We start from the raw sequence: 21,439 nt of genomic DNA on the forward strand, positions 1-21,439 counted from the left end.
TCCCTCCTTACATATATGATAGGGAATATTCTCCAGTCTTACTTACCTACGCTATATCATACCTGCTCGATATCCAGTCAAATCACTAAGAATAACTATTCCCGATCGTAATCAACATTGAAGCTGATCGACCCAACTAAAACAAAATGACCAAGCATAGCTGGCAGTACTCTTCCCACCGTAAGATCCGTCGCGACCTTCTTAGGTTGGGATGAACTATCCGACCAGGTCCACTTAGAAAAACTAATTCTTACTCCTTTAGTCCAACCCATCCGCATTAGAAACGATGACATCATGAGCCTTAGCACATGTGGGTGAATCAATAAAGGCTCCAACCCACCTCCACCCCTTCTCCTGTATATATGCATGGGTCATACATGTCGCGCATGCCGAGCCTCCGACATGTGTTCCCTTCACCCCTTGATCCTATAAATATCGCATTAAATGCTAAAGGAAGGGCTTTTGGCATATTGACTTACCATATCATTGCTCGTGAGCCTCTGCCATTTGACCTTACATCATTGCCCGAACTTAACTTAAACCAACAAACATACTATTAAAATAACCCATGTATCTATGATTTGACCTCTTGAATTTGTACGTATTTAGGGAATCACTACTACTATTGTTGTTATTTATATCTTAGGGTGTTAATGTGAAACATGTTCTAATTTAGATATGCAATTGAACGTTACCAAATAATTTAAAGACACATGTGATCATTTTATCGCTAATATATGTTACAACTTACAATAATATTTACTTGATAATACAATAATGTGTATATAACAAAATTGAATATTTTATCTTTTTTTTTTTTTTTGCGTGGACATTTTATCACATTGTTACATTGCTAAATAAATATATTGAGTTGATATATCAAAATAGGTAGGTCGTACCTAATAATTATTAAATGAAAGATATAAAAATAGCATTAAATAATATTTGATGTAACAAAAAACAGTAACATAATTTATTATATATTTATATTGCTATTAATTGATTTAAAATGAGTGATATATTACATCATTATTAGGTTGAACTCTTACTCCATATAGCAAAGTTTATTTTGTTATATATAAGAAAAAGAATAAAAAAAATCATAACCAATTAGAATTGAGAAAAGTGAAAAATGAATTGAATGCGGATGCCTTGATGGCTTGATGGCATAAACTAATGAAAACATGAAATGAAAGAGTGGAAGCATGCGAGTGTGCCCCACAAATGGCAATCATAGAGAACATGTACACGCAAGCACGAAGATGAATCGATGGAGGAGCATATTCGCTAATCTCTATGTCTTGCTTCACTTCCTTCGCAAAACTTGATGGTGGGTTTTCTCCCCAAGTCATTAGTGGTGGAAGGGGAGACCCAAGGATCGTAAGATCAAGGTAACGTTTTCTACTGCGAAGAAGAAGAAGACAGCACAATGGGTTTCTCGAGAGACAACGTTTGTGGGATTGGGTTGGCTCTTCTCTCAAGCGCTTTCATAGGGGCCAGTTTCATCATCAAGAAGAAAGGACTCAGAAGAGCGGCTGCTGTTTCTGGTGTCAGAGCCGGTATTTAATTTCGTATTGACTCAAACATCTTATAATATTCATATGTTTTTAGCCAAAGTTTGTTTTTTTTTTGTTCTTTATGCAATTAAACTTGGATTATGTGTACTCAATTCAACTAAGCCTGAGCACAATCTGATTTGGAACAGGCTTGATTGCCCACATGGGCTTTGTTCAGCTGCTTTTAATGCTATTTTGGTGTAACTCCATTGCAGAATTGGTATAATATGAATCTAAGCTGATCAACCTTGGCTAGCCTATGAATATTTACTTGAAAGACAATGAAATTACATGATGAGTATGTTGTTTAAAGATATTGAATATTCTTATTTAGTAATATTCAGTTGTAGTTACAATGAATGGTCATCATAATCATGGTGATTGGTGAACATCTTTAGGTTCATGATAATAATTCGTGTTAACTGTATCTGCCAGAGTTAGTTGTGGTCTTTCTGCTCGTGATTGGAAGATAGATTGAATATTCCCGAACCATCTTAAGTTATTATATCTGTCTTTAATTCATGTCACTTGCTTGCAGCGACTGTATTTATTTCTATAATATGCTTTCGGTAATCAGTATTTGGTTTTGCTGGTTGGCGGTAGGTGTTGGTGGCTACTCGTATCTGTTGGAACCGCTCTGGTGGTTTGGAATGGTCACAAGTATGTACTACTAGCTGCTGTATTAATTTGTACTATTTTCTTTTCCCAATTCTGTATGTGCTCAGTTAACATTGTGGTAATTGGTCCTTTACAAATTGCAACTATCAGCTCTTGATTTCAGTGTCTCAACCTAGTCATAGGAGCATAACTGATAACCCCACTGATAGTAATTCTGGTAAATGTAGAAATTTGAGTTTATTAGAAAATGGTGATTTACAGTTTGGGAGCAGGGGAGATGGTGGTTTGGTTCTTGATTTGAATATTAAAGGCATTCTCTTTTGTTTATTAGCCTCAATTTCATATAAGACATGCATAGAATTCTTTATTTTTGGTTATTTGACTATTTTTCGACTCTCAATAGGATCTTTGTTCTGTTGGGATTTTTAAATAGTGATTGTTGGAGAGATTGCAAACTTCGTGGCATATGCATTTGCCCCTGCTGTTCTTGTGACCCCTCTTGGCGCACTGAGTATCATTGTCAGGTTCTCTATTTTTTTACTATTTCGTATTGAATGTATATAATTTTTTAATTTTTTTTTTCTGATTGCGTATCCCCTCGGGGCCATGTGCTGAACTTTGTTGTAGTGCTATATTGGCCCATATTGTCTTGAAAGAAAAGCTGCATCCGCTAGGAATCTTGGGCTGTGTTATGTGCATTGCTGGTTCTGTCATAATCGTGATCCATGCACCACAGGAGCGCCCTATTTCTTCTGTCAAGGAAGTCTGGTACATGGCAACGCAGACAGGTGCCCGTGTTTCCTCATTGCCACATTAAGTTATACCTCAGTGGCCTCCGTATTTTCTAACTATATTCTTCTTTACTTTACAGCGTTTTTGGCCTATGTGGGTTCGGTACTCATTTTGGTGTTTATTCTTGTCTTCTATCTTGCACCTGAATATGCTCATACCAACGTACTTATTTACACTGGAATTTGTTCACTGATGGGTTCTCTCTCGGTAAGTTTTTGATTGCTAAAGCATATTATAATACACAGCTAATGAATTAAATTATCTATACAACTGCCCTGGAACTTAGACATAGAATGATAGAAATACAAATTTGTTATTATTGTTGGGCATCGGCTGGGTTGGCCGAGTTCGGCCTCTGCTCAATTTGAGACGTGGCGTTGTGGCTTACCATGGAGGGATGTGGTTAAATGGTTAATGTCCACATACTTATCACCAATTGGTTTTAAGTAGGATATGACAACCAGATAGCCAAAGAACTCTGTGGCTGGGAAGCTGAAATCCAACAATTATTCTTGTGTTCATTTCTGAAGAACTTATCTTCTTTGAAGTTCCTTTTATTAATTGTTGTGTTTAATGTGTTCAAAATGCAGGTCATGAGTGTCAAAGCCCTTGGAACTTCACTGAAACTAACTTTTGAGGGAAAGAACCAGTTGATCTACCCCGAAACCTGGTTTTTCATGTTTGTTGTGGCGGTCTGTGTGGTTACCCAGATGAATTATCTCAACAAGGCTAGTAATCGTTTCTTTTAATTTACCCCATCCAAAAAATAGTAATCATTTGCATTTTAACTGCACTATAAGCCAAAATAAAGTTAGTGGTTGGGAAACCATGTTATGTTGCTCTCAAATTCTTTTGTTCACACTTTTAACTTGAAAGGATGCAAGAGAGATTGCTACAAAAATAATAAGTTATAATCTCTGTGTAGATTCATTTTTTCCCCCGATGTTTACAACCTAACTATTTTCTGACCTTCATCCAGAATTACGTGCATTTACTATTCTAAACGTTAGTTTATCCGACAATTTGTTTCTGCCTTAAGAACGATGCATCTTTCTTGTTCCAGGCCCTTGATACATTCAACACTGCCGTTGTCTCTCCTATATACTATGTTATGTTCACATCACTTACAATTGTTGCCAGTGTTATTATGTTTAAGGTAAGACAAGCGTTTATCTTTGGAGCTCATAGCCTCATACTTGCATATATTCACGTATTTTCGTGATTCTGGTTTGTCCTGTCAATGGAGGAAGCCTAGTATAAAATTTCTCAAGACTTGACAGTAGAGTTAAGACCTGCCAATGCATGGGAAGTATTGTAAATTAAGGTTCTAAAGCTTAGGGGTAGAAGTTTCAATTCCCAAATAAAAGACCTGAAATTCAGACTACCAGAAACAGCCAATGGGGCAACGATCAATGGGAAACGCTAGCCATTGATGAAGTCCGGCCCCCGAGTCCTCTACCCCAACCCTTGTGGTTCCCAAGAACAACTGAATAGAATGGGGCAATCCCAGTCAAGTTGGTCAGATTGTTGACTTTGTAACCATATGTCCAACTCCCAGTAGGAGCGGCCTATTGTCCTGCGACCCAGTTCACACCCTCGAGTAGTAGCTGCGGGTTTCCCTCGTCACCCAAAAACACTGAATAGAATGTTAACATGGTTATTTCTTCAAAATATGTGTATGCTATTTTGGATACATTTCACATATTTATTTTAATTGTTTAGGATTGGGATGGCCAGAACGTGGGAAACATTGCATCAGCAATATGTGGCTTTGTGGTTGTGCTCTCCGGTACCATCTTGTTGCACGTAACTAAAGACATGGAGAGAAGTTCGCCTAGTAGAGGTGAATTGTGCATCCATTCTCGATATCCCCTTGACCCTTTCGGTGATGTTGAACAACGATAAATTTTAAACCTAAACACTCAATTGTGAAAATTTTCTTTTACTTCCGACTAAATGCAGGTAGTTACACTTCTTTATCCCCTTCATTGTTGGCCCAACTATGTAGTCCAAATGGGGAACCATCGAAACATGAAGACGAGGGTAGTGAGGCATGATGCCCATTAGTCGCCTCAAGAAGACAAGAGCTTTACACATGACATAATCACCCGAAAGCTAGCCTTCACATGATAGGCTATTTGATTAAGACTTTTTCGTTAGCAAAGGAGTTATCTCTTGAGATTATTTTGTCACGTGATAAGGCAATAATGTGACTTCTTGGAAGGTGTTTCTGAAGCATTCGCATTTGACAGCTATGGTTCAGCCGCCTGTTTGTGGCTTCACCTTATCGTTCTGAATGGTCCAAAAAACGGAAGAAATTCATCGGATAGCTGCTTCAACTTGGCATGTACAGTTTTTCCATGTTCTAGTCATGATACAGTGTGGAAATTAGATACATATTCCAATATTCGTTCGATATCTTGTGATTATATTTTGGAGAAAGGGATTACAAAGATCTGAGCTGAAGCATACATGTTGCTGCAGGCCAAATTTATAGAGGTTGGAAGTTCATTTACTGAATGGCTTATGGCCATCAAAATAAAGTGCAGTATTCATTGTCACCATCGCTGGATTTATCCCTTTGTCTGGGGTGTGGTTCAGGAAACTGGTTGGTACAATTTGTTGTATAGTTAAAAAGTATAGAACTTATCTGTTTATAGGTTTGCTGCTTGTGTGTCTTGTACATGCTATACTTACAATTTTCATTTAAAACATTTTCATACAAATCATCATTTGGTCCCACTATTATAATGGTATTTTCATATTTGGTATTCGATTATTAATAATTATTTTTGGTTCTTGGACTTTTTTAAAATCAACAAAATTTAGTTCAAAATGTCTGAAATACCCTACTACAAAGATGGGTAAATTTCAGTTAAAGTGGAAATATTTTAGTTTGATTTTAACAAATTAATGAGCCAAAAGTAATTGTCAATCACCTTCTGCTCAAATGACACCTTTTGTGGTTCTCCATGAGAGAAGATTACTGCATTGAACTCCCGATTGCTTGGTGGCCACCTCGAGTACGTATACTTAGCGCTAGGACTTATCGTAATAAACAACCAGTAAGATATCTTCCTATACGTGCACGTTCCTCCTTAACCAATCGGATCACCGAGAACATATAGGCCACGTGACACACATGCCGGTCCCTCGACATGTATTCCCTTGAACTCCCTATAAATACCCCGCAAGACACATGATTTGGAGGACTTTTTGCTATTCTCACATATTACCAGGGAACTTCCAAATACTCGACAGAATTTACCACATGACCAAATTTCCAATTACTTGTGTTATTTAAATTAAAGAGCTCTTAATAAGAGTGGAATAATGCAATGAACTAAAGAGGTGGAGCAGTAAACGAAGACTTCACTCGCAGGTTTTGTCCTTTTGGTTCATGGAAAGGCATGTATATTACTATACAGAGGGTTTTGGCTCTCTTCAAATCGCGCAATGCATCGAGATGGAGTTCCAGGCCATCTCTGAAACTGGAAGCCAAGGTTTTGCACCAAAAAATTGTCACATTGGGCTTGCAAAGGAGCATTCCCCTATCCAAGGGCCTTATAGACTTGTATATATCTTGCCAAGATTTCCAATCCGCCAAGCTGATTTTCCAGAATCTGGAGAATCCTCTTGACATCACTCTATGGAATGGACTCATGGCGGCATATACAGGCAATTCTGTGTTCAACGAAGCTCTTGAGCTCTTCCAGAAGCTTCTGCTCTTGTCCCCTTATCTCAAGCCCGATGGCTACACGTATCCCAGTGTTCTCAAGGCCTGTGGCGGGTTAGGAGGCCGGCTGGAGTGCGGTAGAACAGTGCACGCCAGTGTGGTTAAGACTGGATTTGTGTGTGATGTGGTTGTTGCGAGCTCTGTGGTGGGAATGTATGGGAGAGGCGGTGATTTTGAATCAGCTGCTCAGGTGTTTGATGAAATGTCTGTGAGAGATGTGGCTTGCTGGAACACTCTTATTTCTTGCTATTATCAGAGGGGAGAATGCGCCAAGACCTTGGAATTGTTTGGGAAGATGAAGGAGTCTGGGTACATGCCAAATTCTGTGTCTTACACTGCTGCTATATCTTCTTGTGCAAGGCTGTTGGATTTGGGTAGAGGGGAGAGGATCTATGGGGAGCTGGTGAGAAATGGGATTGTTCTGGATGGTTTTATTTGTGCTGCTCTTGTGGACATGTATGGGAAATGTGGCCATATAGAGAAAGCAAAGGAGGTCTTTGAGTGTATCCCACACAAGAGTTTGGTTAATTGGAATGCCATGATTGCCGGCTACAGTTTGAGGGGTGACAGCAAATCATGCATTGAGCTTCTGTTGAGGATGAATGAGGAAGACGTGCAGCCTTCTTTGACAACCTTAAGCAGCCTGCTAATGGCTTGTTCTAGATCAGCCCAATTGCAGCATGGGAAATTTGTCCATGCTTATATTATCAGACGTGGAATAGAACCTGATATGTTTGTTCAATGCTCGCTTGTTGATTTATACTTCAAATGTGGAAGGGTTGAGTATGCCAAAAGAATCTTTAGTACAACTCCAAAAGGGGATGTAACAGCCTGGAATACAATGATCTCTGGGTTAGTATCAGCTGGCAATTACTTGGAAGCTCTTGACATCTATAGTGATATGAAGATGGCAGGCATAAAGTATAATGCTATTACGTTTACTAGTATATTAGTGGCTTGCTCACAGTTAGCAGCCTTAGAACAGGGGAAAGAAGTTCACAAGAGAATTATTGAGAGTAAGTTGGATTCAAGTGAAATAGTCATGGGAGCGCTACTTGATATGTATGCCAAATGTGGTGCTGTTAGTGAAGCTTATGAGGTGTTCCACCGGCTTCCTGAGAGAGATATCGTATCCTGGACTTCAATGATAGTGGCTTATGGGTCACATGGCCAAGCTTCAGAAGCTTTACGTCTCTTCCATGAAATGCTTCAGTCTAATGTTAAACCAGACAAAGTTACATTCCTTGCAGTAATTTCAGCATGTAGCCATGCTGGATTAGTTGATGAGGGTTGTCATTATTTTAATTTAATGGTTACTGATTATGGAATCAAACCTAGCATCGAAGACTACTCATGTCTCCTAGATCTTCTAGGGCGGGCTGGGAGATTGAATGAAGCCTATGCAATTCTTCAGAGATCCCCTTATATGAGAGAGGACGTTTCATTGCTAAGCACGCTATTTTCTGCTTGCCATATGCATAGGGAAGAAGAAATTGGGGAGGAAGTTGCAAAACTTCTTATTCAGAAAGGTTCTGATGATCCATCAACGTATGTCATTCTGGCAAACATGTTTGCCACTAGACAGAAATGGAATAAAGCGTTGGATATAAGAATGAAGATGAAAGAACTTGGATTGAGAAAGAACCCCGGATGCAGCTGGATTGAAGTTGATAAGAGAATACATACCTTCCTTGCTGAGGACCAATCATTTCCAGAGGCAGAAACAGTATACGAGTGTCTAAACAAAATAAACTACCATATTTACAAATATGAAATGCTTGATGTAATGTGACTGAGGTGGAATGACCCCTTAGAAATAGTGAGTCCTTAAAAAACTAAACATAGTTATTCATTTGATGACTAGTTCAATGGCATCATTACACATCAATCACAGAACTAATTGACCCAGCAAGGAGACTCAGAGTGCAAGGGTATGGCAACACCCGTGTTGCAAATGCCTGTTTCTGGCCATATCATCAAGGTACAAAGTTGGTTATTCTAATTAATAGACTTTTAGGAGTCCTTCTCATGGTGATACTTCGTAATTCCTAAGATGTTGCAATTTCATTCGATAGAGCAACTTGACTTGCCTGATTTCTGTTGCAGGTAATCTTGAAAGACTTTGAACTTGTCTTTAAATGTAGGCTGAAACAAACTGAAAGTTTTGGGTGATTGATTATTTGTAAATGTATATTTCCTGTTTTTCCTCATACACTTTCGGTCCTTCTAGTCCTGTTGCTGCTCCTTGTCTCAACAATTTCATAGTAATATTGTAATATAATATGTCAAGGAAGGGATGCTAGGAATATGAAGAGATTTAGGCTATATATGAATATGTGCAGTAAACCAGAGTTTAATGACATTATTTCAAATACTGCATAAAGAAAGTATGTAGTTTTTACAGAGTACCCTGAACAAGATGAAAGAAACAAATACATGCAAGTATAACACACTTGAATTAAATTCTGGATGGAATCATGGGAGTGGTGTTTTGCAGGTAGGCAGAAGCTGCTGCAACTCCGCTGCCAAGCTTCACTGGGTAACCAATATCCTTTAGTACCATCTCCACTCCAGCGAGACAGCCCAGTAGTTGCAGCTGCAGAAAATGCGTCAATGGTTAGCATATTCAACTCCTTGGTATTCATTACCTTTCTATTTTGATATTCAAAGTGAAATATGACAGGAAACCTAGCAAGTAGCAACCCTTTTAAAATTGTGCTTTGCAATTTACCTCGTTCAAATTACCAAGATGCCCTATTCTAAAGACCTTCCCTGCCACTTTGTTAAGGCCTAGACCTAAGCTCAAGTTGTAGCGTTTCCATGCCCTTTTGACAACTTCTGAACTGTCAATATATGAAGGAACAACCACAGCAGTGACTGTGTCACTGAACCATTCCTCCTTTTGGGTGCAGTTCTTCAAGCCCCACGCCTGCACTGCAAGCCTGCATTTTCATGGGGGAATTGCACGGTTATTTACGGTTCAATGGAGATAGAGAATTATGGGTAGTTCTAGTCAAAGGAAATCCGGAGGATAGAGACAATCATCAAATCATCATTCTTTTCAAGATTCAGAAACTTCGGGCAATGGAATAATACCTTGTTGCAGTACCTAGGCGAGTATGCCTTGCAATCACATTATCAAGTCCTTCCTCAAAGAGAAGGTCGAGGCCTGCTCTCAGTCCATAAAGAAGTTGAATGGAAGGAGTGTATGGCCAATATGTCCCCATCTTGTAGAACTTCAAGTAGTCCTTCCAGTCAAAGAAAACCCTCACTGATTTTGCAGTTTTGCTGGCCTCAAGAGCCTTGGGGCTTGCACAGACAATTCCAATACCAGTAGGAAGAGACAGAGCTTTCTGTGAACCAGTTAATGCCACATCAACACCCCATTCATCCATGCGGAAATCAATCGCACAAATGGAGGACACACCATCAACAAGGAGGAGAGCTGGATGCTGATAGTGATCTGAGAAGCACAGACAGGTTTGAATGTTGATACTATTCTTAGAAAAATAATGTATGTAGTCTGAATTGTTGGGCGGAGGCCGGTGAAGGGCCAAGTCCAGCAATTGGTGGCTAGGAGATTGCTGGGCAAAGGCCTAAAGGGTCAAGTCCAACACCCTGCCTCTCAAAAATATGGCGGTATAAGGAAATAAAGTTGCACCTTCGCTACGAGCTATAGCTTTTGGCATAGTGGTAAGCGTTTGATCTTAACAAGTTCATATGGCATTATAGTGTTAATTCAATCTTTCTTGCTTAAGTTGGACACTTACCGAGCAATTTTCTTACAGTAGCCAAGTTGTTCGTAACTCCAGTTGCAGTCTCATTGTGTACAATGCAAATAGCCTTGATGGTATGCGCTGTATCCTCTGCTAGCTTTGAAGCCAAAACGTCAAGATTTGCGCCTTGCCCCCATTCACTCTCCACAACATCAACATTGAAGTTGAGACGCTGCTGCTGATCAATCCAGAGCAAACTGAACTGGCCAATGAGGAAAGACACGATCCGATCACCAGGAGACAGCGTGTTGGTAAGTGCACTTTCCCAAGCTCCAGTCCCTGTTTTATGGAGGTTTCATTGCTCATTAGAATACAAATAAATGCAACTATCTAGTGTTATGATGCCCAGTTTATCAAGACATGACATCATTCATTTTTTTCATTTTCTGAACACTTTGTGATGTGATTTAGCATAGGGAACCTGTAGTTGGGATCAGAAATGGAGTCCCACTGGTAGTCTTGAAAATCTTTTTCACATCCTCAAGTAGAGTCTTTGTCAGTGCTGGAACAGCCGGGGAGCGATAGTCCTCATTGTTCCTGGTCATTGCACGGATAACTTGATCCGGGATATTGACAGGTCCCGGAACAAAAAGATGGTTCCTTCCAGGCGCATTTACGTAGTCCATTTTCCCCCCTCTGAATCACACGAGTTGAAATTCTGATGTTCTCAATACCCACACCCTGAAAAAAGTAGGGTTGTAAGTTAATCCAAAGTTGGATCTCCTTATCCCTGAAACTTTCTTTTACTCTATGTTACATAAATGCAAAGATGTTCTTAACCTGTTTTGTATTTTTGCATTGAAAATCCAAATTAATATGTATGTAACATGTTTTCAAAAAAAAAATATATATGTATGTAACATAAATCTTACATATCCAATTTTGGTGCATGAATAATGTAAGAGTGGGTCACCCAATTCACAAGTGGTCCAAATTTATTTAAAAAAAAAAAAGAAGTAATAATCAAGTCATGAACACAAACCCTTGAGTCTAGAATATATTTATGTCACAGAACTACAAAGTCCTTGGTGACCTCAAAAATAAACTTTAAGTGTACATGTAAATCATCATGGATATGTAATCAATTAATTATATTTGATAATAATACTATTTTGCAATAATAATAATAAATAAATAAATAAATAAAAACTTATCCATATTCGACTTTTCATTTTAATGACATGGCAACCCTTGGTTCACAGTTGGTGTATAATACCTATATATGGATATTGTATTAAATATAAAGTAAAAGATATAATTACACTCTATTGACTTAGATGACACCATAATATAGAATTAAAAAGTGTGAGAGTAACTTCTTAAAATGAGGGGCTCTTTGGGACTCTTTGTGTGCAGTAAGCAAAAGTCTAGCATTTGCATTAAGTTGAGTTATCATAATTTACATCCTCCTAAATACTCTCTTGGGTTGGGGTGTGGGGCTTTTGGAGTTGATGATTCAATCTTTATGTAAGAAAGTACATGACAATTTTTAAAAAAAAAAAATAAAAAAAAATGACTGTTAATCTTTTTATATTTTTACCAACTCCAAGACTGTTTTTTGAGGTGACCATGAAAATTCATGGCCAGGACCCAAAGATATTTATTAATAAATTTTATTTTTGTGTGATAATCTCTAAATAAATAGTATTAAGAAGACCCACGACAACTTCGTGACTTTTTAGTTCATTTTGACATTTTGTGGATGACTGACTTCAAAGACATCACACACACACACACATATATATATATACACTGCGTAGTTACGTGCAAAACATGTATGCATATCAATTCAAAATATTCTTTTAATATACATATATGGTTATTTTCAAACTCGAGTTTCAATCAAATCGGGCTGAAAGATAATTTAAAGCAAGGTAAGGTAAATATAAGGTAAATATACATGTGCGTCTTTGTATATGTATGCATGCACAGAGAAAATCAGAGAACAATATATATGATAGTAAAATTAAAGCAAAATTGGAGCCATGCATGCAAGTGAGAATAAAAGAGTTATATTATGAATAAGAAAGAAAATGAAAAACAGTAAAAAAAAATTAAGTGTTGAGCGTACCTGTGTGGAGAATAGCAGTGTGGGACGACTTCTGGGCTTCAATTCTTCTCTCTTTGTTTCTCCCTCTCTCTCTCTGTGAAGAGTGAAGAGTGAAGATGAAGCTGCCAAACGCAGACGTTTAGGGAGGACTTATAAGAGCGCCAGAGAGACCATTCAAGCCCGGTGAGATGGGTCCCACTCCAGATTCGACGTGGCAGATAAGAATTGAACCACCACAATGGCTCAGGCTGTGACCTGATGAGAATCTACAATTTAATTTATTTTCTTTTGCGTACTCTCTCTACCTCTCTCTCTTTCTCTCTCTCTCTCTCTCTCTATATATATATATATATATATATATATATATTTTTTTTTTTTTTTCCATTATTTCTGCTGTCTGCAATTTGCAATAAGCCCCTTTGTTTAATTCAATTTAAGATTTCCATTTACTATAGCAAAATTATCGACATCGGCTATCATCCTTACAAAATTAAGTTCTCAATTTTGAAAGTCTTACCCAATTTCGTCCTCCCGTCAATTTGAATCATAGGATGCTAGTCAATTTGAGCCGTAAGATGATAACGGAGGACAAAATTGGATAAGTTTTTCAAAGTTGAGGACGTAATTTGGTAAGAATGATAGTTGAGAACCAAATCGATAATTTCACTATAGTCAAGAAGACCAAATCGGTCATTCACACACACACACATACACACACAAACAGAGAAAAAAACTATGTTGTGTGGGTTCATGGGTAACTTGACTACAAGGGACGGTTGGTTTAGATTATGTGAGATTTTTAAGAATATTACTCATAGTATAGTATAGGTCCAATAAGTTTACAAAGAAGATAAATTAGCCCGCATGGGCAACTCAACCGTTCAGGAGGTTGGAGCAACCTCTCAAAGTGAGGGATGCTTCTTATGCGCAGTAAGCAAAGGTAATTAGAGTCGGTAGTACTAAACAAAAACACAATTAGCAGGGAATTGATTTAATCAAAGTAGCATAGGAAGATAATTATGGCATTTGGTACAAATTAATAAAGATTTTAAATGGTAATTATCTTGCAAATAAATCATTCTAGGGGCGTCAAGATTCACTAAATCCATCATGATTAAGGGCCACCAATTACATTATGCCCATCATGCCTCTAATCATACTCCGTAATATACTAATTGTTTAGAACCTCAATTGCCTATTAACTTTTATACTTCTGTACTCATAAAATTTTCACTTTAAGATGAATGAAAAGTTATTTCTCCAAGCATAAATGTAATATTAGTGAAGCTGTGGGCTAAGAACACAATATATAGAATTTAGAGTGCCACAATTAGAAATATTATCATGTGGTGAAAGATAAGTTTATTCAATCAACAACAAAAAAAAAAAAAAATAGAAAAATAAAAATAGAAAAGATGAATAAGAATACAAAGTGAATATGGGGCCATAGAAAAAAAGATAAAAAAAGAGTATGAGGCTGAGAAAGAATTTGTGAAAGATAATGTGATAAAGGCCCTTTCAACCACACCCTAATTTGTGGGAAGCAATGGATAGTTTGGATACACTCCCCTCTCCCCTTCCCCACTCAATTTTATATCAACATTCTATTTTCTTCTTTTTATTGTCTTTTTCGTTTGAGATAAACATATAATTCAGATTTATTTTAAAAAAAAAAAATCTAAAAATACTTGCAAAGTTTGGAGAAAACCCAAAATAATGAATTCTCAAATGTCAAAAGTATTCCCACTTGCTCCGGGGCACATGGACATATTGTGCAGTGACAAAAAACTCTATTTTTCTTAGTTTCCAAACCCAATAGAGTGAATTTCCATAAGCCAAAACATCATCACTTGCTCGGGGCATATGAACATATAGTACAGTGACAAATGGCAACGAGCCTGTAAATAACAATAACGCTATAAGACCACAAATTTATTTGCACTCTTATATTATGAATCCCACGATTTATCTCCTTCAACAGACCTCTAAAAAAACAGACTATAGGACCCTTTACTACTTGATTAGTCCCATAGATGAATCTTAAACAATGAATAGCTGTCAAGTGGTGCCAATGTTAGTATGTTACCATGGCATTTTCTAGCAACTGCACTTACATTGTGCCAGTTTTAAAAAGCTGATTCAATGCTATTAGATCTTTCTGCTCTGCAGCTAATTTTGCAATTTCTCTGAAGTTACAATTAAGACAATTGTTCTTGATACTTTACAGATGGCTATATTAAGAGGATTAAAACAGTACCATATGAATGTTCAAACTACCATTTCTGCTTCTGCAACAGTATTAGGGATGCCCACATCCAACCTCATAGTTGGTTTGTATTGTTCAGGCACAGCTGCACCAGCCTGAATACATATTTCTACCACAGCTGGAGCTTGACCATAGAAATTTCGGAGTTCCCGTTGCAGTGGCTGGTTTACATCGGGGACGTGCCAAACGTACCTTGGCGGTATTAAGTCGTCCAGCACAGCAGCCTGCCACCCGTGCTGCCCATTACGTTGCTGGTGCTTACGTGCTCCACAGTTCTGCGCTTTGTGTCCACTGGAGCCCACGTGCACCTCCGGGCAGTACCCACAGACTCTCACGGGATACATCTTCATCAATCGTTTGGCTCCTCCTCTCATCTTTTCCCATGCTTGAAGTGTTTCCTCGGCCAGCAGAACTGTTTCCTCGTCACTTGATGGAGGTAGCACATCAGTATCAGGCATTTCGGTTAATATTGGTGGCTTTGGCTCTTCGGGTTCAGGGTCGGGTAGATCACTTTCATCAGCATCGATAAACTCACTCTTTCCGATGCGAATTATTGGTTTTCTTCTTCTTTTAGTGGGATATTCGGGTAAATCGACCCCAGCTTGAATGCAGAGCTCCACCACTGCAGGTATTTGGGGGATAGAGAATCTCTCCTCATGAGAAATTCGATTCCCCAAACGATCATATAGGTGGTAACATTCAAGTGGCACCATAACATCTTCAACCACTGCCTCTCCCCAGTCATGAAGTCCTCTACGGATTGATGCCTGCGGTCCTCTACATGACTTGAAAGGATGCCCAACAGCTCCCACATGAATCTCGTTACACCACCTGCAAAATATAATGCACCAAAGAGACTCAAAATTTCGTGGATTTTATGTCCATGCTCTATTTAAGATTATAAGCCCATAGGTCAAATAATGCCTGAGTCTCGTGGAGATTCAGGAAAGGAAAGAAGAGAGATCCAGGTCAGATCAAGAGGAAGAGAGAGACTGAAGGTAAAAGATGTCAAACAGTGTGGCATGTGTATGATTCCATTAGACATTGAAGAACGGTTAAATTTCAGAAAATCCGATAAGGATGTGACCTAATGTTGATGGCTCAAGGCAAATTGGCAGAATTTACATATAACTGAAATTCTCTTGTTTCTAAGGAAGTTTAGCATTATCTTGAACCTAAAGAATGCGTTTTTGAAAGAATGATGCATGCATTCAGTGTGCTGAGATCAGGTAGGAAATTACTTGCAAGAATTGACAGGCACCACCTTCAAGAGCCGCTTGAGATTGTTTATCAATGTTATTCGTGCATTCATCACTCTATACGCAACTGGAATCAGGTCTTTAACAAGCAACCCAACTTTCGGTGGAGGCATAGGCCTCCTAGGTTGGCCTAGTCTCTTTTTCTGTCTCTCCCTGGCAGCTCTCCTTAGATCTAGAATAGGTACAGGGAATGGCTTCTTCTCGTTTCTTGAATAATAACGTGGAAGATCTGCATTTTGTGGATATTCACATCTAATGCCTTGATGTTGACGGGAGTTCCTTGATCGACTTGGCAACTTCAAGACCAATATACTGCAACTCTCCTAAAATTATGAATAGCAATAAGCAGAAGCACCATTTGAGGCACAGATAGATCAAATAGAAAACATGACAAGTTTTCTAGTGCCCTTTAGTCCAGGCTATGTGGCAACTGGCAAGCTTAATTCCATTGGAACCTTTTAAAATTATAAATCAGAGGTGCCATTGGACCCTTTTAAATTTATAAATTGATGCAGACACAGGGTGTCAGGGCACAAATTTTGGATATTCTAGGATATATAGAGTATAGACCAACCTGGTATATATATTACGGAGTAGTAACATTTCCAATGTAAATAGATAACCATAGCTATTATTGTAGATTGGATCTTATATACCAAAACGAGTTTTGCACTGGAAAATCAAGCGGAGAACATTAATTTGCTTTTTCTTTTTCTTTTTTAATTTTTTTTGAATTTTTTTTTTTAAACTTTAGGTTCTAAAGTTGATCTTAGAAACTTACTTATATGAGAATATTCAGAATCAAACTGCTGTCTTTGGAGATTAACAGTACAAACCTTCAAAATATCGAGTGAGCTAAGACCACTTTGGGGACTGCATTTCAAGAATCCAAACTTAGGAGGTTGGCTCCTCCCTTTGCAATACAACAGAACTGAAGTACTGAACTGAGAATGCTGGAGGCCACAATGCATTTCTGAAACCAGAAAAGAAATAAAACTCAAACAAAATTGAATCAAACTGCATGTTTGTCTGATTGTCTCTAGCAAAAATTTAAGTTTGTTTTTTGTGGCAAGTAGTCCATTTTGTAGATAAAGTGAAGATTTAATTGGTAATGTGAATAAATCAAACTCAAGATAGAATAAATTTTGAGTCTTAACCACTCAAATTTCAGATAATCTTTACGTTGTCATACTCATACCCATGAGACTCCAACCTTGCCACAGAATACATCAGTAAGAACAAATACAACTCCAATGACCACAACACTGAACTTTTGCTCCGTATGTCCTAAATCACATTAAAATTACACTCTCCGAATTATTGATTTCCATGTGTTAATGAAGGTGAGGCAATTACGCAAGGGAAAAGGTGGAAAACTACTAAAAGGGCCTTGACTGAAAAATGCTGGAAGTGGGTTGTCTTTTACTTCAGTAAGGAAAGAATACGACTCTACTCTCAAATGTAAGAAACAGAAAACGCACAATCTCAGGAAGTACTTAAAATTCTGTTACACCCTAATCAGAAAAAACCCAAGACAGGAAGGACATTTTGAAACAGCAGAAGTGGAACACCCAAGAGAATGAGAGGTAATGATAAAACACCTTTCTTTTCTAAAACTAGAATCTTAATACTCCAATATCCTGATAAAGTTGTTATTTGGTATGAATATTCATCAGCATTGGGTGTTTGTACCAAGCTACAGAAGTTCCTTAAGCCATAAATAACAGGACCCCCATAACAAGATAATATAAAGTTTCAGCTTGAATACAATTGATCAAAACAATAAAAGGATAAACTAAAGAAGAGGTGTACCTGGTAAATAACCAATAAAGAAGAGACAAGATGGTTAGTGTGTATAGCATCCATTGGAAACAAAGTCCAAACAAATCAAAGCCAAGCAATAAATAATCAAATCATTTAGTTGAACACCAATAGTTTGTAACATTGCAGGAAACAGAGTGTGTTTGGTTTATGGGTTTACACACTAGAAATATGAATCAAAACACAACTATGGGATTTGATTACCTCTTCAATTAAAAACCTCATTCCCTGATTAAAAAGAGTATCCTTGCATCTTATGGATAATCTGATTTCTAAGTTTGGAATAGTACTTTTAGATTTTTGTTTTGATATTTTCTTTCATATTGGTGCTTAGATTTCATTATATTAGGATCAATTACCTTAATCTTTTATTTTTTATATTTTTAAAACCTTTATTCCCATTATCGGGTCATACATAAACAAACATCGTCACTATTTATAATCATTCCAATTCCACCCTACTACCAAACATGCAAAATACTTTCACTAAAACCCATTACCATTACCAAACACACCTTAAATACTGTAACCTTCCTTTTCTTTCTCGTGCTTTGCAAAACAAACACAGAAACACAGCAACATAGAACAGTAGAATTTCTTTCAGAATAGAAATTGGTCAATTTCAAGGAAGTAAAAGAACGAACACTTAGAGTGCGAATGTGGTGATTCACTGATTTAAGAAATTTCATACAAATCTGGCTTTCAGAGTCTATAACAAACACACACAAAGAATTACCACGAAAATTCATCCAAAAAAAGATCACATTTTGATGAGAAAAATTATTGAAAAGCAGTCGTGTAGTTACGTGAATGCTTGCTGCTGGGATTACGTTCGCCCTCTCTACCGGAAGCGCGCAGACGAGCTCGGAGATTTTCGCACTCTTTGCGTCAGTAAGATCGAAGTGAGAGGAGACAGTGAGGCAAACGCAGCATGGAGAAATGAGGATAATGTGGTCAAAAGTCTAAACATTTTCCTTTATATTATGCACTTATTTATATAGAACCTTTGGGCTAATCCGACAGGCCCACTATCATCCTACAATCTCATAGGCCTGCTATCATCTTACAATCTCACAGGCCCATTATCTTGTGTTACAATCCAACAGGCCCACTATCATCTTACAATCTCACTTCTGAGAAGTACCATACCGCCTTAGTAAATGTCAAAAAACTATCTTTCTTTGTTTAGCTAAAAGTTAATAAATTATATTCTTTTATTTGGGTCATTTGCTTTTAAATGAATATATTATTTGTTATAATAATAATAATATGTTGTGATGGGGTGGCGGTGGTTGTAGTGGTGGCGGTGGTGGTATGGTGGTTGTGTGGTAGTGGTGGTGGTGGTGGTGATGATGTGGTTGTGTTGTGGTGTAGTGATGTTGGTGGTGGTGGTGATTGTGGCGGTTTGGTGGTGGTGGTTTTAGTTAAAATGATGATTCAACAAAAACATGAAAGTTGTGCATCAAATGCATTTTTTTTAAGAAAAAATCTTTTTGGGTGACAAGTAAAGCACGCAAGTACTATCAGAGGGAGTGTACTAAAGAAACACTACTCCTGACTCCTGTATAATCGCTTACAAAAATACACAGAAGATCGTGTGAATGGGCTCGATCGATAGCATGTTGGCAAAAATCAAATTCGTTATTTTCTGGTAAGAGAATCATGTTCTACTTACACGATCACCCAGACAAAATCAAATATGTATGCTGCTATAATTGTATGATCAAAAGTCTTTTTTAAAAAAATTACCCTAAGTGATGCCAAATTGCCAACACTTCCATGGGGATTTGGTTGGGGTAAGACTTAGCAAAGGGGAATTGTGTGCAGAAATTGAAAGGGATGTAATAGGGTATGAGACAATGCAAGATGAATTGCTCTACTTGGAAAGATGAATAGCCACATCTGTCCACTCACCCACCCTGTCCTTCATCAGAACCATAACATGTGGAGGAGAAAATGTCACATAATTAATGTTTGGTGTCTGGTTTTGGCAGCTTCCTTTGACTAGCATGCCTCTTTTGTCTCAACGTTATAACAAGAAGATACTACCAATTTGGGGGGGGCTTGGAATTGTGGTACAAGACAAAATCAAAAGCTTTGGTCTTTGGATATTAACTATTTGGATGCACAACCACAGCCTGCCTTGCAGTTTCCACTGGCAAAAATCCTTTTCTTTTTCTTCTCTAGTATTATATATATTTAGTTTTAAACTATAATATTGTTTTGGATAAAATCATACAAAGAATTATTGATTAAAAAAGTTAGGCTGTGTTTGCTAATTTAAAAGATTCTCTATTTTCTTTTTAGAGAAATGTAAGATTGGAGAAAAGGAAACAAAATAAAAATTTGCATTTACTTATATATTTCTTCCGTTTGAAAATAAAGAATGAAGAGAATAAAAAATATAGATGAATGAAAAAGGAAAAAATAAATAAATTTTAAGTAAATGTAACGTTAATCTATATGTTACATTTTGTATCTTTTGAGTTTGTACTAGGTATGAACCTTATCTATAGTATATAGTAGTTGTCCCACATGATATGTCAACCCTTGAACAAAGATGAGACTTAAATCTATGATATTCGTTCAAAAAGGTATGTGAAAGAGTGTGTAAATACAACAAGACGATAGGTGGAAGACCAAGTTGGTTGAAAGTAAATAAATTAATCTGTTTAGTATTATGGTCATATAGTACACGAAGGGTTGAGTTATACAAGAGACTTTCAACTTTCTTATTAGTTTGAATCCGATTTTCCTCCAAGAATCCCCTTTGATTTAGGTTTGGGCGAATTTATAGGCGTTACAAGGAGTACATGCCGAATTTCGCTCATTTGACTACACGTGGCGCCTAGCAACAGGCATGAAGGTCACGATGCCGTTTGCCCAATACACACTATCCGAGAATGATAGGACAGGGCAAGGCAACAACCGACAGGTGGACAATAAAGATTAAGCATATCACTGATCATTGAGACAATCAGTTTAGGACAGTTACATGCTCACGGATCATAATTGAAAAAATGATCGTGTCAGTTACCATTAGTAAATATCCATGTAACATATATAATGAATTGTTTTAATTTTGTCCATAGTCAATTAAAATTATGGCTTCACTCCTTACACACTTTTTTTATTATTATTGTTTTTACATTATTTTCTTTCTTATAAACTCTACAAAAACTCTCTTCTCTTTCTATTTTAAACTACAATGGATGTTACACAATACACTGTTATAAAATATCACTATAATTCATGCATGCCTTTAAAATTTAAGGATTAAAAAAAAAATTGATGATGAGGCAAAATGGAGAAGGGGAAAATGATTTTTCTAAGGGGGAAGGCAAGAAAGGGGGTTCTCCAATTCCAAAGATCTGAGGGAATTTCACCTTGTCTTTGCTATATATGTTTGGACTTTTGTGGAATTTGCAGAATATTTTAAGCCTCTTTAGCCAACCTTGATTCCCTATCCATAATAGGCCATGACAAAAACATAAACAAAACTCTGTCACTTTCACTTTGGGAAAAGAGGTGACAACCCTTTTAGGAAATGGTAGAGATAATTTAA

General features: G+C 37.4%; 4 protein-coding genes across 4 annotated transcripts; 2 read left to right on the top strand and 2 right to left on the bottom strand.

Moving 5' to 3' along the window:
- The first annotated feature begins 1,225 nt into the window (after positions 1 to 1,225).
- On the top strand, positions 1,226 to 5,737 carry LOC116024910 (probable magnesium transporter NIPA3). Its single transcript, XM_031265946.1, has 9 exons — positions 1,226 to 1,559; positions 2,160 to 2,216; positions 2,608 to 2,698; positions 2,802 to 2,962; positions 3,046 to 3,173; positions 3,557 to 3,694; positions 4,030 to 4,122; positions 4,689 to 4,809; positions 4,929 to 5,737. The coding sequence occupies exons 1-9, from the start codon at positions 1,430 to 1,432 to the stop codon at positions 5,021 to 5,023; spliced, it is 1,014 nt and encodes a 337-aa protein (XP_031121806.1). The 5' UTR covers positions 1,226 to 1,429; the 3' UTR covers positions 5,024 to 5,737.
- A 561-nt stretch (positions 5,738 to 6,298) lies between these two features.
- LOC116024739 (pentatricopeptide repeat-containing protein At5g27110) lies at positions 6,299 to 11,263 on the top strand. The gene has a single exon (XM_031265718.1). The coding sequence runs from the start codon at positions 6,377 to 6,379 to the stop codon at positions 8,492 to 8,494; it is 2,118 nt and encodes a 705-aa protein (XP_031121578.1). The 5' UTR covers positions 6,299 to 6,376; the 3' UTR covers positions 8,495 to 11,263.
- Positions 9,038 to 12,679, bottom strand: LOC116024740 (serine--glyoxylate aminotransferase). The gene is made up of 6 exons (XM_031265720.1): positions 12,550 to 12,679; positions 10,900 to 11,159; positions 10,473 to 10,757; positions 9,799 to 10,165; positions 9,434 to 9,644; positions 9,038 to 9,298 (listed from the first exon to the last, which is right to left on the bottom strand). The coding sequence occupies exons 2-6, from the start codon at positions 11,102 to 11,104 to the stop codon at positions 9,161 to 9,163; spliced, it is 1,206 nt and encodes a 401-aa protein (XP_031121580.1). The 5' UTR covers positions 11,105 to 11,159; positions 12,550 to 12,679; the 3' UTR covers positions 9,038 to 9,160.
- A 1,901-nt stretch (positions 12,680 to 14,580) lies between these two features.
- On the bottom strand, positions 14,581 to 18,817 carry LOC116026086 (APO protein 2, chloroplastic). The gene is made up of 4 exons (XM_031267535.1): positions 18,681 to 18,817; positions 16,890 to 17,026; positions 16,036 to 16,376; positions 14,581 to 15,625 (listed from the first exon to the last, which is right to left on the bottom strand). The coding sequence occupies exons 2-4, from the start codon at positions 17,022 to 17,024 to the stop codon at positions 14,797 to 14,799; spliced, it is 1,305 nt and encodes a 434-aa protein (XP_031123395.1). The 5' UTR covers positions 17,025 to 17,026; positions 18,681 to 18,817; the 3' UTR covers positions 14,581 to 14,796.
- Between the last annotated feature and the right edge of the window lie 2,622 nt (positions 18,818 to 21,439).

This window comes from Ipomoea triloba, chromosome 7 (genome assembly GCF_003576645.1).
Source record: "Ipomoea triloba cultivar NCNSP0323 chromosome 7, ASM357664v1".
Taxonomy (NCBI): Eukaryota; Viridiplantae; Streptophyta; class Magnoliopsida; order Solanales; family Convolvulaceae; genus Ipomoea; species Ipomoea triloba.